This window comes from Ctenopharyngodon idella, chromosome 2 (genome assembly GCF_019924925.1).
Source record: "Ctenopharyngodon idella isolate HZGC_01 chromosome 2, HZGC01, whole genome shotgun sequence".
Taxonomy (NCBI): Eukaryota; Metazoa; Chordata; class Actinopteri; order Cypriniformes; family Xenocyprididae; genus Ctenopharyngodon; species Ctenopharyngodon idella.
Window position 1 is genome coordinate 30,287,353 of NC_067221.1, and position 16,946 is coordinate 30,304,298.

The 16,946-nt window shown below is 34.8% G+C and overlaps 1 protein-coding gene across 3 annotated transcripts in view; it reads right to left on the minus strand.

Moving 5' to 3' along the window:
* rock1 (Rho-associated, coiled-coil containing protein kinase 1) overlaps positions 1–16,946 on the minus strand; it is a 92,242-nt gene that overhangs the window by 35,968 nt on the left and 39,328 nt on the right. For all 3 annotated transcript variants that reach the window (XR_007932636.1, XM_051912728.1, XM_051912719.1), the window contains exons 2-9: positions 15,904–15,985; positions 10,847–10,947; positions 9,951–10,088; positions 9,085–9,260; positions 6,552–6,636; positions 3,198–3,342; positions 1,323–1,461; positions 1,093–1,184 (exon numbers count right to left, since the gene is read on the minus strand). Coding sequence is in view for 2 of the 3 variants with exons in the window: in XM_051912728.1 (XP_051768688.1) it covers positions 1,093–1,184; positions 1,323–1,461; positions 3,198–3,342; positions 6,552–6,636; positions 9,085–9,260; positions 9,951–10,088; positions 10,847–10,947; positions 15,904–15,985 (958 nt within the window). In the remaining variant the exon portion in view is untranslated. The remainder of the gene's footprint in view (positions 1–1,092; positions 1,185–1,322; positions 1,462–3,197; positions 3,343–6,551; positions 6,637–9,084; positions 9,261–9,950; positions 10,089–10,846; positions 10,948–15,903; positions 15,986–16,946) is intronic.

The window sequence follows — 16,946 nt, forward strand, 5'->3', positions numbered from 1 at the left end:
TGAAGCAGAGTAGGGCCGAGTGTTGTGGGAGCTGAACGAGGCCGCTGGAGTGATTGCGCAACACACGCCGCGAGCAGCAGAACTTTTATTATGCCACAGTCGCCGACGCCGCTTCTGCTTTTCTGGTCATGAGTATGAGGTAACACAGCTCTGTTTATCATATTAGCTACATTTGAGTGTGTTGAAAATGTTATAACGTTACTCTGTGCGTTCGCTCGGCGGCTGCTGTGAGACACTTGTTGCACACTGCAGTAAGCTAGATCGATTTTAGAATATCATATTAAATGCTGGATGGCTTATGTTGATAAATGACATGAAATTCATTTTAAAACGTATTGTATGATGGGGAAAATGCTGTATTACTGTTACTAAAAATAAAGCTGCATCTGATTATGCTATGTTAGCTATTTCACAAAATAGTGTTTTTCTCTGAGGCATGGTAAAGCATGGTACTCGCAAAAAATCAAGAAAATTAGATTTAAACAATAAGACTAAACGTGTTGAGCTATATAACAATAATTAGTTTTCTGTCTATAAATATATCAAAACCGTTGTTCCCTTGCCTATTAAAACGTAAATATTAAAGCGTCTTTGGTGTTTCCGTGGTTTCTACAAAATAAAACCGGAAACCGAGGGTAACGCGGGTATGACGCAATTGACAGGCGACTCCTCACACATCCCGGAGCCTTGGTTAAAATTGCAATTTTCTCACGATTTACAAATAGTTGCAAACATTTGGGATGTTGTAAGTACTCAAGTGAACAAAATATATAACACTGGCCTAGTGGTTTTTGGATATTTTACTGCAAAATTCTTACATATTGCACCTTTAAATGCATCTTTAGTAGCTTTCTGGGCATTGAAAGTGTTAATTGTCTTGCTGGCAATGCAGGCCTCACTGAGCTATCGGATTTTATCAAAAATATCTTAATTTGTGTTCCGAAGATGAACGAAGGTCTTACGGGTGTGGAATGACATGAGGGCGAGTAATTAATGACAGAATTTTCATTCTTGGGTGAACTAACCCTTTAATTTAAAACAAATGAAAAGATAACTAAGCTGGCAGATGTGAGGTTCAGAAACTCAACTCACTCTCTCTGATGTTCTCCCATGCCCACTGGTCATTCTTGAAAAAATTATGTCGCTTGATTTCATCGACTCCATTGCGTCCTAACCGCACCTCCCTAGTGAGAGATGACAACATAAGCACAATGTATTTTGAGTTAACATGCTTTTGTTCAATCCCTGATATGTAAATGATCAGTGCTGAAAACATGTACTGTATATTATTTGCAGTTTAAAAGTATTTTTTGTATGGAAACCTGTCCGTGAGGAATGCACAGATGAGGCTTTTTGCATCTTTTGAGATGTCACTGTCATCGGGGAAGGTCAGGGCATTCTTGTGATTCATGATCTTGCTGTAGGTGCCCACCAGAGAGTCAGCATAGAATGGCGTGTCACCTGAGGATACATTCAACAACACATACACTTATTCTTCTGAATGCTTCCTCTGTTCCTAGCTTTGTGATCTCTCCATCTGTTGGGAAGTCTCACATTCTTAGGAATGTGTCTTCGTCTTTTGAGTTTAGTTTCTAAGAATTTAAACTGGAGCCAAAATGAACTGTTACTCTTGTGCTTCTGCCAGGACATTCCCTCTGGATGTAGGGATCTATGCTCAGAAGTGTAGCTTTTAATAGACAACTTTTATGGTAATTTGCAACATGAGCACTCTAAACAAAGAATTTTTTAAGTTTGAAATGTGACGAGATAAAAAGTCTGCACCACAAAATAATACTAAGGGAGCACATCTTTCTAATGAGCTGTCCTTGCACAAACACTGTGTACTCTGATTCACCAACAGATGGCTTATTAGCTGGTTATTTAACTAAATTACGCAAGTTACCTGTTTATACAAAGCAAGAAAAGAACACTCCTTTTAAAATCACTTAAGCTGTCTGTTACTTCTGCTCTTTTGCGAAAACTCGAGTTATAATAACTGAAGCGGACTACACTACACAATGAATCTCTTATTTACATCGGGTTTGCAATTTGTTGATTATAATGAGAAAACTGGCACAGTTCAGTCACTGAGCTCAAACTTGAGAGAAACTCTCTTCTGAGCAGTATAGAGCGGATTCTGAATAACTTAAACACCTCTGATTGGCCATTATGTTTAGGTGTTCAAAACCACAATGTAAATATAAACCTTTAATGCTCTTCAGAGTGCAAACTCAAATATGCTCTGGAACTAACTACGAAAACTAAATTTAGTTAATGTGTGTTTTTATTTTAGTTTAGTTAGTTTCAAAAGGCAGATGGCTAATTTTTTATCTTATTTTATTATAGCTAACAGAAATGATTTTTTTTTAGTTTTAGTTTGTTAATGTTAACAATAATAAGACTTCTTACAAAAATGTTTAATTAATTTGTTCATTCATTTTATTTAAAATGTGAGGATGTTTTATTAATCTGTCCCTTTGTTTTTAGTTCCATTGTTTTAGTTATATTGTGGCTATGTTTTATTTATTTTTTTCTTATTTTTAGTTAAAGGCACATTATGGAACCTTCTAGCAGTTAAAAAACAAAACTGTATGCGTTCTGTGGAAGAATATTGTTTTGGTTGTGCTTTGGCTCTGCGGGACTGTGTGGATGAATATGACCCTTCACAATAGATAATGTTTTACAATGAACTCTGTTAGAGAGCTACATATGGCAGTTTATCTGTTTAATAAAATACCTTCCTCACCACTAAAATACAACATTTCAAACCCCTCAGATCTCGCCATCTCCGAAAAGCCAAGCCAACGTTGATTCTGGTTTTATTATGAGCTCTGTCGCGTTCTCTTTTTGCCAGAAGACTCTCCTCTGTTTGGCATTTGTTTAAAACAGGTGATTCCTGGTAGGTTGGAGATTTAGCTTGTTGTGACAACTAAAATATGCCACTCCCACACCAGACACACATCAAAGCAGCTAGAGCAACTCTTCTCTATTTACAGATATGACGAGACGTGTTTACACAAGTACTAAATTTGTGAATATGAATTCTTTTGTTTTTCTTAAGATTATCCGCTGACCGCAAGTTTGACAGATACTCGGGAAAATGAAACATTTTCCTGATAACCTAAGGGGAAAAGCTGCACAATGCATGCATACTTTTGTGCAAATGCAAAATCTTGTTGCACTGATGCTAAACTCACCAACAAGCATCTCGTACAGGAAGACCCCCACAGACCACCAGTCACACTCTCGGCCATAGTAGCCGTCTCCTCCCTGTGACTTCAGTACCTCTGGAGAAATATAGTCTGGAGTTCCTACTGCTGTGTCACATCGTACCATTCCATCCTAGGAGAAAGAAAAACAACAGAATTTACTACAGAAGAGAGTCTACAGCATAACTGAAAGAATACTAAATGTGAATGAAGTACTTTGTAGGAATGGTTCAAGTTGTCATTCACCAACTGACTTGTTCATTAGTGAGGTTGAATAGCTTTAGATAATTTTTAGATTATTGTTTTTTTTTTTATATATATATTATTTTAGTAGTGGTGCTTTAAAAGTTTAAGAGATTCTGCAGAATGCTGCGAACAACATTCACTGCTCTGTAAGACAGACAGCTGTCATAATGTACATTTTTTAAATGTATATTTACAGTTGTATTGATAACTATGATGGTAGGTTATTCTTAGGTAATAGCCAAGTAGAGAAGCTAGAAACAATTTTTTTTATTACATCATATGATGAATGACGGTTATTGTTACATTTTCTGTGCGTCAAATGTAGTCTAGTAAAAGTTATAAATGTGAATAGTTTTGTTTCCCCTTTAAGCAAAATTGTGTAATATCTTAATTTCCATTAAACATCGAGTAAGAACAGTATAGGGTTATAATTGATGTCATATTCCCAAATAAATGGGAAGAGATTCATAGACATTTCATTCACAATTAAATTGTGAAATTACATTGAAAAATATACAATATTTTATATACAGGTGCTGGTCATATAATTAGAATATCATCAAAATGTTGATTTATTTCACTAATTCCATTCAAAAAGTGAAACTTGTATATTATATTCATTCATTACACACAGACTGATATATTTCAAATGTTTATTTCTTTTAATTTTGATGATTATAACTGACAACTAAAGGAAAATCCCAAATTCAGTATCTCAGAAAATTAGAATATTACTTAAGACCAATACAAAGAATAGATTTTTAGAAATCTTGGCCAACTGAAAAGTATGAACATGAAAAGTATGAGCATGTACAGCACTCAATACTTAGTTGGGGCTCCTTTTGCCTGAATTACTGCAGCAATGCGGCGTGGCATGGAGTCGATCAGTCTGTGGCACTGCTCCGGTGTTATAAGAGCCCAGGTTGCTCTGATAGTGGCCTTCAGCTCTTCTGCATTGTTGGGTCTGGCATATCGCATCTTCCTCTTCACAATACCCCATAGATTTTCTATGGGGTTAAGGTCAGGCGAGTTTGCTGGCCAATTAAGAACAGGGATACCATGGTCCTTAAACCAGGTACTGGTAGCTTTGGCACTGTGTGCAGGTGCCAAGTCCTGTTGGAAAATGAAATCTGCATCTCCATAAAGTTGGTCAGCAGCAGGAAGCATGAAGTGCTCTAAAACTTCCTGGTATACGGCTGTGATGACCTTGGACCTCAGAAAACACAGTGGACCAACACCAGCAGATGACATGGCACCCCAAACCATCACTGACTGTGGAAACTTTACACTGGACCTCAAGCAACGTGGATTGTGTGCCTCTCCTCTCTTCCTCCAGACTCTGGGACCCTGATTTTCAAAGGAAATGCAAAATTTACTTTCATCAGAGAACATAACTTTGGACCACTCAGCAGCAGTCCAGTCCTTTTTGTCTTTAGCCCAGGCGAGACGCTTCTGACGCTGTCCGTTGTTCAAGAGTGGCTTGACACAAGGAATGCGACAGCTGAAACCCATGTCTTGCATACATCTGTGCGTAGTGGTTCTTGAAGCACTGACTCCAGCTGCAGTCCACTCTTTGTGAATCTCCCCCACATTTTTGAATGGGTTTTGTTTCACAATCCTCTCCAGGGTGCGGTTATCCCTATTGCTTGTACACTTTTTTCTACCACATCTTTTCCTTCCCTTCGCCTCTCTATTAATGTGCTTGGACACACAGCTCTGTGAACACCCAGCCTCTTTTGCAATGACCTTTTGTGTCTTGCCCTCCTTGTGCAAGGTGTCAATGGTCGTCTTTTGGACAACTGTCAAGTCAGCAGTCTTCCCCATGATTGTGTAGCCTACAGAACTAGACTGAGAGACCATTTAAAGGCATTTGCAGGTGTTTTGAGTTAATTAGCTGATTAGAGTGTGGCACCAGGTGTCTTCAATATTGAACCTTTTCACAATATTCTAATTTTCTGAGATACTGAATTTGGGATTTTCCTTAGTTGTCAGTTATAATCATCAAAATTAAAAGAAATAAACATTTGAAATATATCAGTCTGTGTGTAGTGAATGAATATAATATACAAGTTTCACTTTTTGAATGGAATTAGTGAAATACACTTTTTGATGATATTCTAATTATATGACCAGCACCTGTATATATTATATATATATATATATATATATATATATATATATATATATATATATATATATATTCACACTTTGAAATGCTTTTCCAGGCCTTTAATGCAGCCATTTTCAGCGGTTGCTTGTTTTGGGGAGTTTCTGCCTTTAGTCTCCCTCTTCTGTTGGTGAAATGCAGGATTTAAACCTGGAGACTGACTTAGCCAATCTAAGACTCAAAATTTGATAATCTTGACTGAGTTGGCAGAACTAGAGTTTTGGGTCATTGTCCTGTTGCCATGTGAAGCACTTTCCAGTGAGTCTGGTGGCATTTTCTTGTACACTGGTAGGCAAGATTATTTTGTACACTTCTGAATTCATTCTTCTGCTGCCATCATTGAATAAGTCATCAATAAAGATGAGCGAGCCTGTTCCAGAGGCAGACATGCATGCCCATGACATGATACTACCTCCACCATGCTTTCCAGATGAGGTTGTATGCCTTGGATCATTTGTAGTTTATTCCCCCCCCCCACACTTTTTGCTTTCCCACTTTGATACTGGTTAATCTTTGTCTCATTTGTCCATAAAACTCTGTTCTAAAACTCTACTGGCTCATCTCTGTGTTTTTTTGCAAATTCAAATTGGCTTTCCTATTTTTGGTGCTGATCAGATGTTTGATCTTGCTGTGTATCCTCTGTAATTCTGCTGTTGAAGTCTCCTGTGAACAGCAGATTGTGAGACCATCACCCCAGCTTTTTTATCTTTTTCATAGCCCTTGTCATTTGTCTAATGCTCACATTAGCCAGAGGGATGAAACTCTAAAAGTGCTGTATGTATATATATATATGTATGTATATATATATATATATATATATATATATATATATATATATATATACACACACACACACACACACATATACACATACAGGTCTCAATATCAACTAGTCATAATAGTCACATTGACTTTTATGAAAATGGTACCTTGTTCATTTTCATGCAGGTTCCAAAGTCTGCCAGCTTCAAATGGCCTGTCTTGTCTAGCAACATGTTGTCAGGCTTTACGTCCCTAAGATAAATGTTAAGCGAAAACACACACACACACACATTGGTTATTTTCAAAATTCCAAGCAAGGAAGCACACCTGAAAAAAATAATTAAAGAACTGTTTAATGCAGGGGTCTCCAAACTTTTTTTCATTTGAGAGCTACTTTTTAAAAATGAAAGTGAAGAGAGCTACTCATGTTATACAATACTATCCAAACTGTTTTACACCTGAAAGAATTTTTGTAGACTTATATATGTCACCCTTTAATTTCAGAGAAAAGAACAGAATCAGAGAATAGTTCTTTATGGAAAATAATACTTTGCATATTATACTGTAAAAACGCATAACTACTAGGGCTGTGCGATATTGAAAAAAAAATGCGATATGCGATACGATAGTGCTTTAAGTGTGTAAAATCAATTTAAATTATATTTAAAAATATTTTAAAAATGTAGTAATCAATATAGTATATGTTTCACATTCTTTCTGGGAAAAGAAATAATCACTGCAACTTCTGAAAGTGATCACAAATCTGACAATGTAATTTTAACACCAACGTTAAAAAAAAAAAAAAAAAAAAAAGTATGCCAATATTTAAAACTCTTTGCTCAATAATATATAGTTATATCAACCTAAATCTTAAAATCAAAAACATCCAGGTAAACAAAAACACCTAAAAACTAGGGGTAAATTAGTTATTTTTGTTATTTTATCTTTGTTATTAAAAAATAAGAACTACAAACAATAGGACAAATACAATAGGACAAATTCTTACTTGAAATAGCATTCAAGTAAGAAACGATACAGAAACTGAATGATCAAATGTAAATCTAAAACACTGCATAGTCTTCACATTAATTAAATATACATTGATTCATAATAAAGCTACAGAAGTTATTTAGTCAAGAGCAGTGAGTGAATTTCTCGTTATCTTTTGTTTTGCAGACAGCAGCAGGTTTACTGTATTAGCTGCTGTCCCTTTAAGACCTAATGTACGGCCACGGATGCTACTGAAACGCATCCGATTTCTTTCCCAACTGATAACATTAACTTAAGTCATAAGTTCATAACCAACTGTGTTTACATGAATACTCACCAAGACAGACATTTTGACATAACAGTGTGTATATTTGACCGTTCAAGTGCAATAAGGCGCAAAAGAGAACTGAAGGGATCGCGCGCTGTCAGAGAGGCGGCTTGTGCACACGCTTCGGTTGTGTGTGTCAGACAGCAGACGGCGCGAGACCACAAGCAGTTGTTTTCCGCAACTTACTGCAGTTAATAACTCTTTTAATGTCAAGCAAGTCACGTAAGTAACAGTCGCGTGCCCAGTCTACTCACTGTTATATGCGTTGACCTAAAACTTTGACTTTTCACATCGTTTTGTAGTAGCCTATTATATATATTGCCATATATCGCATGCTGTTGCGATATGTACATTTGCGATATTTTGATATTTTCGATATATCGTGCACCCCTAATAACTACAGTTGATTTCATAGTGCATCATAACTAGATATGAAACTAAATGAAAATTTAACTATATAGTGACCAAAATCATCACGGATATCAAGGTATTGTTAAAATGTGCTGTAAATGTACAAAAAGTACTGATACTATAGAGTGAAATCAATTTACCAAGTTTTATGTCGAAAACCAAAAAATAAAATTAGCATCAATATGCACTTTTTGTTTGCATAAATATTAAAATCATAACATTAAAAATGATGGCCAGATTTTAAAGGAGTGTCAGCATAAGGTTATCTACTAACATGTACTACAAGTTCAAATAAAGTTTTGACAAAAAAAGTTTTATAAAAAGATAAACCTCACATTTCAACCTTTAAATCATTTTAATGAAAAGGTTTAATCAAAATGATAAACTGTCATTTTATCTGCTTCATAAACAAAGCTAACTTATTACCTGAAGATTTTTAGAATGCACATTAGCTTATTTTCCATCTTTTAAAATTAACAAAAATTCAGTCTGATTTTTTAGGCATTACGCAGAGGGAAGATGAAAAATAAATGCCATCGAAACTTTTCTAAAGACAGTTGGGTTCCCCCTTGGAGATACATTAAAATAATTAATTGATTCATAAATTCTTTAAAATAATTTCTTCCGTCATGTTTTCGCCCAGAACGAAACCTACGCTGCATGCTGTGCCTCCGTGAGACTCCTGCTAACTTTGCTTAATCTTGCTTGATTGAAACTTTGACGTCCCGATTTTTTTCTATTGTTGGTTGTGTTTCTGTTATATTGTAATTACATTTGCATGTTCATAAATAAAAATAATAACCTCATGGCCAATATGTCAAACTTGATTTGTGTTGGAGGGGTGGGACACCTGTCTATATTAGCTCACTCTGAAAAGTACATCTTGGTGAGCTACCTCCAATCAAGCCACGAGCTACTGGTAGCTCGTGAGCGATGTGTTGGAGACCCCTGGTTTAATGTATGAGTGAGACCTGTGAATGAAGCCCATGGAGTGGATGCCGTCCAGTGCCAGCACAACCTCAGCAGTGTAGAAACGTGCCCACTTCTCAGGCACATCATAGTTGCTCATTAGGTTGACCAGGTCTCCACCTGGCATATACTCCATCACCATATAGAGGTAGCGATCGTCTTGGAATGCATAAAACAGCTGGGGAAAGAAAAAAAAAAAAAAAAAAAAAAAAAGAATATATATATATATATATATTATACACACACACACATATACAAAAAATTACAAAATTACATATATACATATATAAGCATCATTCTCAAGAAGACAACAAAATGTCATAAAAGCAAAAAACAACACATGATCAATGACAATAAAAACAATAGGCTTTATGCCAAAGGTCACATGAACAAACAGGAAAACGGGTCTCATCGCATCCGCTTATTGGAGAAAGTGTTAGCAGTAGTACGACCTGATGGCGATATCTATGGCCTTTTAAGGTAATCAGCTAACCTAGCTAGTTATTTTTATTGTTGCCATTTTATTCAATTTAAATGTCCACATTTTAGTAAGAAGAAAAATAGCATCAATATGCACTATTCTCTGATTCTCCATAAGCAATGGACCTCAGTTATAGTAGATACTTTGAAGGCATCTTGAGTAAAACAACATTATATTTAACAAAGTACATACAAAAGACCTGAACCAGAAGGGATGCACCCGTTTTACAGAATCTGGAAGTTTGTTGCGCATAACCTGTATAAAATGTATTCAGTTTTTAAATTTGTTTTTATAATAACTAGACAGCAACTACACATTCATCCACACTCAAGACAAATCACACAGCTGATTATGATTAATAATCATAATTAATCAATTGATTCATACCTGTACTACCCAATTACTGTTTGCAAAGGCCATAATATCCCTCTCTTCCCAGAAGAAAGCAGAGTCCGACCTTTTGATCATCTCAAACTTGCTGAGCAGCTTCATGGCGTACACTTTCCTCGTGGCTTTGTGCCTCACCTACAGAACAGAAAGACAAGGAACATGAACAGGGCTTGTTATTTACTTTAACTTCACTGAACTATGACACACAAAGGAAACAATATAGAATATATAACACATAACTTTGACTGTATTCACACTAATGAAAAGTAAAAAAATAAAGAAAGAAAGAAAAAACAACCAGCAGAGAGTTATTTTCTCCCTCAGCAAGAATGGTTTCATTGAAGAGATGGAGTTCTGGTTTGAGGTACAAGACACTAACATAGTGTTCACCAGACAAGGCATCAGTGAACTCCTGAAGTGGCCTCAACACCTTGTTCACTGCCTCCAGCAAATTCACGTCCTACCGGCTGGGCATCAAGTTCTTGTCAGCTTTCAACACCTGACTTATTTGAATATACAATATCGATTGAGCGTCACCCAGCTGTTGTGCTACCTGGCTAGCTCGCAGTACCCAGCATGCCACTGGCAGTGTACTTCTGTAAATGTACACCTTTTATAATAAGCTAAACACTACACCTGCTCAGTATTGATCATGTAAACATCCTTTATTGTAATGTACTCAATGTACCCCAAAATTCATGAAAATCACATACAAATCATATACTGTCATAATCGTATATTAAAAAAAACAAAAAAAAAAAAAAAAAAAAAAACAGTACAGTTACTACGCAAATGTAATGTAATACTAGGTAATGGTATAATACAGTTACAGCAGCATAAAAGGTAATGGCAGTGATAGCAGCATAAAAGACAACAATACGCAATACACTTACCAGTTGTACTTCTCCAAATGCCCCTCTTCCTATGACCTTTACCACTTCATAGTCCTCTGCTTTCATACGAAGCTCACGAATTTTGCTGATTGTGTCCTTATCTAGAAACAAAAACACATATGCACAATATCACCCATAGTGTGCTTGCTTTGGTAATAATAAAAGTAAATATAGCTGCAAGAAGCAATTTAGGGGCCAAGCACAAAAAAGGCATGGTGAGTCATGCTAGCATGGTTGAGAGCATCAGACCAACTGGAACAATGAGTAATTAAAGACATTTTTAAATGATTTTAGTCAAAACCACTGAAAAATCAAATACAGTAGGTAGTCAACCCGAATGCCTATTACCACCGCGTGTAACACCACCGTAAGCACGCAGCGTTAAATACAACCCAGTGACATGTGACGCTTGTTCGCGAAGTCACCACCAGGTGGCGCAAAGGGACAGTTTGCAACATTGGGTAAGGCTGCTGTGACATTTGTACTTTTAAATGAAGATAAAATAACTTAATACATTACTGGTAATAATAATAATAATAATAATAATAATAATAATAATAATAATAATATAAAATTTAATCTTGGCAAATTATTTATCATATAAGTGCTTAATTTGTGCTATTTGACTACTGTTACAGTGACACTTGAAACTACATTTAATAATTCTCATGTTTCAACTAAAGCGAATGATTAATAAAACATTGCGTCAACGCAGGGCTCCGGGTCTACATAAAGTCCTGGGACAGTTAAATTTATTAATTATATGCACTTCTGGCTGTGTCTTTAGACAAGCTTCTGCATATTGTTAAGAATCGATTAACAAAAGGCTTTATCTAACATAACAACTCTGCTTCCCTAGGGGACAGATAACATTTAGCCAGATTTGGACATGGCCAAGCAAGAGGGATTCTTTTCTTACTTGTACGAGTCACATTTGGCACAAGTATGCATGGATGGGGCGGAGGGGCATCAAACAGATTTAAAATACAGCAGAGAAACAATATGATTTGAATCATATTCATTCTCAGATGCATCGCAATTCATTAAAGTCTGAAAACGCTGAAACAAATAGGACAATTACACACTTGCATGCACTCAAAAAAAATTAACTTTCACTTTTGTTAGTTTCACTCAAACCACCCTTGTTCACATTACTTAAAAAACTCATGTAACTACATGAATGTAATTTAACTGCATTGTTTCTACTAAAAATGAGTATTGTCAGATTTACTTAGTAAGTGTTTGTTCAGTCAACTTAATATTGCTGAGTGAAATGCACAAATTAATGTTAACATAACTAACTGGGCAGCGGATCCGTAGTTCCCAGCATGCTTTGCAAGGGACTGCATTAGGAGAGTAAATTTAGGGATTAAAGTGTTATTTTAAATGTTTTTCAGTAAAGGGAAAGATGTTGTTAGTTTATGCTAGTGTTTAATGTTCAGTTATGTGAACATTACAGTTTCTGTAATGTTTTTGAATTTTGTGTTTACCATTATGCAGAAGAGTGTCACCTGTGTTTAGGCTGTGAGCACTCATATACACGTTTAGGATGTAATCCCTGCTCTCAATTCAATTGATTTTGTTCAATGAGTTATTTTTTGAGTGCATTTTGTAGAGAAAAGAGTTAATTTAATAAGGTAAGTCAAGTCAATAATGGGTTCACCTTACGTAATAAACATAACATTATTAAGTAAACTGCACCTATTAATATTATGTAACAGTGACATTCAAATGATTTGTATTTATTCAAAAGAAATTTTGTCAGCTTTACTTGAATTTCTTTTGTTCATACAACTAAATTGTTATTTGTACAAATTACTCAATATAGTTGCGTGGAACCACTTGATGCTTCTTTTTTAAGTAAATCCAACAATTCTTTTTTTTTTAGTGTGTGAGATCTCTGGAAAAACAAGTAGGAAAAATGAAATTATGCATGCTCTTTAAGAAATATCTTGGCATTAAAATAATTGTGATATTCACAATGTTGCGAAGTATGTCACAAGCTAAATCATGAGAATATGATTGTTGAATATGTTAATATTCAATATATTGCTCAGTTCTGGTTACAAAGCATTGCCAAAAGAATAACATCTAACAGTTTTTCATTTTAACAGGTAAGTCTATTTTTGGATGCATTTACACTGCAAGGCTTAATGCACAGATAACCATATCTGACCATTTCTGATTTGTTCTGTTTTCATTCACGTAAGACCCAACTCTTATTTAATATCTACATTTACACTAATTCCCACCTAAAACAGAATGATTCCATTGGTGATCGCTTTCACTATGAGCGCAACAGATAACCGCTGCCTTGATAAAGATAAAAGTACAGTTAGTAACAGTAATATAATTATATAGTATTATAAGTAAAAAAATATTATAAAATTATTACAATCAACCCATGGTGCATTCTTATGAAGCCATATGATGTCTTTATTTGAGGAATAGAGTGAATCTTAAAGGGATATTTCACCCAAAAATGAAATTTCTATCACTTACTCCCCCTCAAAGTTGTTCCAAACATGTATACATTTTTTTGTTCTGCTGCGCACACAAAAGGAAGATATTTGGAAGTATGTTTGTAACGAAGCAGATCTCGCCCCCCGTTGACTACCACAGTAGGAAATAAAAATACTATGGCAGTCAATGGAGGGCGAGATCTGCTTGGTGACCTCATGTGCGTTTGTATTTTACATACTTAACCTACATTAAAACATACAATATTGACAGCATCTAAAACGTAAATCATACATAAGTTAATTAAAATATTGAATAAATATACTTAATCAAATTTTATTGAATTTGTGATTAATGAGATTATTTTTTCAAAACACTTTTAACATAGTTGAATCATTTAATTATGACATTTCTGTTTTATATGACTTCTGGTGAGAGAAGTATTAGTTTAGATATAAGAGCTAAAAAATATTTATATAATGGTATATTTTGACAAAATGTTTTCTGCCTATTATGTTTTTATATTTTTGAAAAGTGGTTATTTTTAGGTTCAGGGAAAGTGTGAAGGTATCTTCAATGTGTTAAATTTAATTCACATTTATTTGTATAGCGCTTTTCACAATACATATCTTTTCAAAGCAGCTTTACAGAAAATGCATGTAAAAAATAACAATTTAAATGTAATGTAATTTATGTCATTTCAGAAATGTACATATACAAATCACAAAGTTAGCTAACAATCTATTAATTAAAACCATGTAATAATTAAGGCAGAAACAATGAGCTCATTGAAGTAATTAATACATGTTAACAAATGATTAGGATATATAGAAAAATTTGCATTGGTGCATATGCAATATATGGTTCAAAACAAAGTTTTTAATTAAAGGTAAAGAAATGTAAATGTATAATTTGAATTGATACACATTTATGCTTAATGTATTTGCAAACATTTCAGGAACACTTAATGCAATTAATGTTTAATGAAGGAAAGTTAAAAACACTTAATTTTATAAGACCTCATTTAAAGTGAGAACTATTTACTCCAAATAACCATTAATAATTCCTTTACTATTGGTTTAAAATACTGTGCATCATTTAGGTATGGTTAACAAGCTGTTAACAAAGGATAAAAACAATCTAACGCTTTAAATATGAACTAATTATACAAAAATAACTTGTTAATTACAGTGACAATGAACAAAGAACTCACTATTTGTATATAACTATGAATTAATTATAAACAAATAGTTTGCAAATGATTTATAAGTGCTTTGTTACAGTACGTTTATAAAATGTTAACAATTATTGTGATTGTACTTGTATCCACCTGTTATGTGTTTTATATTGTTTTACATTGAGAAATGTTTAGGTTTAGTGGTCAGATTATTAGATGCTCAGATTATTAAATGTCTAAATAAAATTATTGTGGCCGTTCAAATTGAAAGTCATACCCCAACAAATATGCCATAATGACAAAATTCTACACCAATTTCATGACAATAAATTTGATGCCAAATTTTTCTCATTAAACTCTATGGCATTCCTAGTTCATCGGCTTAACAACGCCTAGCTTACCTTTAGCATCCTAATAGTGCACACAAGGCGCTTGACCATACTTCTGTTTTTGATGTCTTGGGAGTGAAAATGGTTTGGTATCAATGATCTATAAAAGAGAACTGGTTTGCTCATGACGTGAGAATCCACTGCGCCTCCATATTGCAATTCCCACACATTTAGGCCCGGTTTCACAGACATGGCTTAGTCTAAGTCAGGATTATGTCTTAGTCCAATTAGGGCATTTAAAGTAGCTTTTATAAACGTTCACTAGAAAGAAAAAAACAATACTGTTGTGCATCTTGGATTCATTTTAATTGTGTCGTCAGTGTGCAGTAGACACACCTATTTTACTGATTTCATATATCACTTATCCTGCTTGAAAAGACCATAAACGTTACAAAGTAACAACTCATTTACATGCATATATAATAAAAACGAATCCTGTGCAACTGATACGCTAAAAATCTGGTGATTTTAGGTCAAGGTTTTGGCTGTTTCGCTTGAACATTTCCAGTGTCTTCACCGCCTGCTGGAAGAATTCTATGAGCAATCCAGTCATATACATACATACATACGTACGTATACATATATACATACATGCTGTGAATGTGAAAATTATATTTGCTACGGTCTCCCAGATAGAAGTTTACCCTTCTATAGTTTACTTGAAATGTAAAAAGGAACCATTGTAGTTGCTAAGTTGTTATGGGTGGTTGGCTACTGGCCCAAATCCAAGTCCAAGTCCAAGTCCCCCCCCATGTCTCTATGACATTCTAGATCCCAGATAAGTCTATGATAAATTTTGTCATTTCCCAGGTCTCTGTGAGAGTATTAGCGCAATACGTGATGCTGTTCATGTCTGTAGTACAAATTATATTGAAGTAACAAGCCCATGTTCACTACTTAGAGTAGTAAAAACTGTACTGTGTGGAGAAAAAAAAAAAAAAAAAAAAAAAAAAAAAAAGTAAAGCAGCAGTAAAGCAGCCTCAAACAGTTTTGATACATCATTCTGAACAAGCTCCAGGCAAAATACTTACATCTATTTAAGAAGTTATCGATGCTTTTGTTTTTCCTCAGGGCCGGAAAATCAAGGTCATAAACCAGAGCATCCAAACTGTCCTGAAATAAAACAAAAAACAAATATTACTTCAGTGGAATGTGAATTTTGTATCGTAATTATTCATCACTTTTAAAGACTAGACAACAAATGGTTTTTTTTGCAGTTTCTAAAAATTACATCATTGCAATGCACCATCCAGACTAAAATTTGCAGTGTTATTCGATAGTAGTTGATAAAAGTAACCATCTGCACAAACACAGATAGTTTAACTGGTTGTTTAAAAACACAACAGCACTTGCAAGTTCATTTTGTTATGTTGCAGCCTCAAATTATTTAAATAATTATTTTTCACATCCTTCTCCATACCTCATAATGACAATACAAAAAAACTGATGTGTGTTCAATTGTGAATGTAAATTTATGAAAAAAAAATATATAGATATTATACATATGTGCACATGCACAGAGAGCCACCTGTCAGACAGTGTAGGAGTACCAAATTGAGTTTTCTTTTCTGACTTATTGCATTTAAATGGTCAAATACGTTGACTATTTTAACCATGTCTTTACTACTTTTCTGAACCTTGAATGATGATAATTACATTGCTTTCTATGGAGGATAAAAAAAAAAAAAAACCTTGGATTTCATCAAAAATATCTTAATTTGTGTTCCGAAGCTGAACGAAGGTCTTACGGGTTTGGAATGGTTTGGAAGTCAATAGTTGCCGTCAACTGTCTGGTTACCAAGTAGGGTTGGGTACCGAACTCAGTACTTTTAAGGGCACAGACCAAATTACATCTGTACTACCAAGTACCGATTCACATTAAATCAATCGGTGCCAAATTTCGGTACCTGAGAACGCATCAGGGCGCGAGAGTAAAGTACGTTAGTGAAAGAGAGAGAGACCATGTGACGTCACCCCTGCAACTTGTTCACACACAACACAGGGCAATGGCTAAACGCCACATTATGAAGTGTGGTTACATTTCACAAAACTAGACGCAGACTAAGACAACACT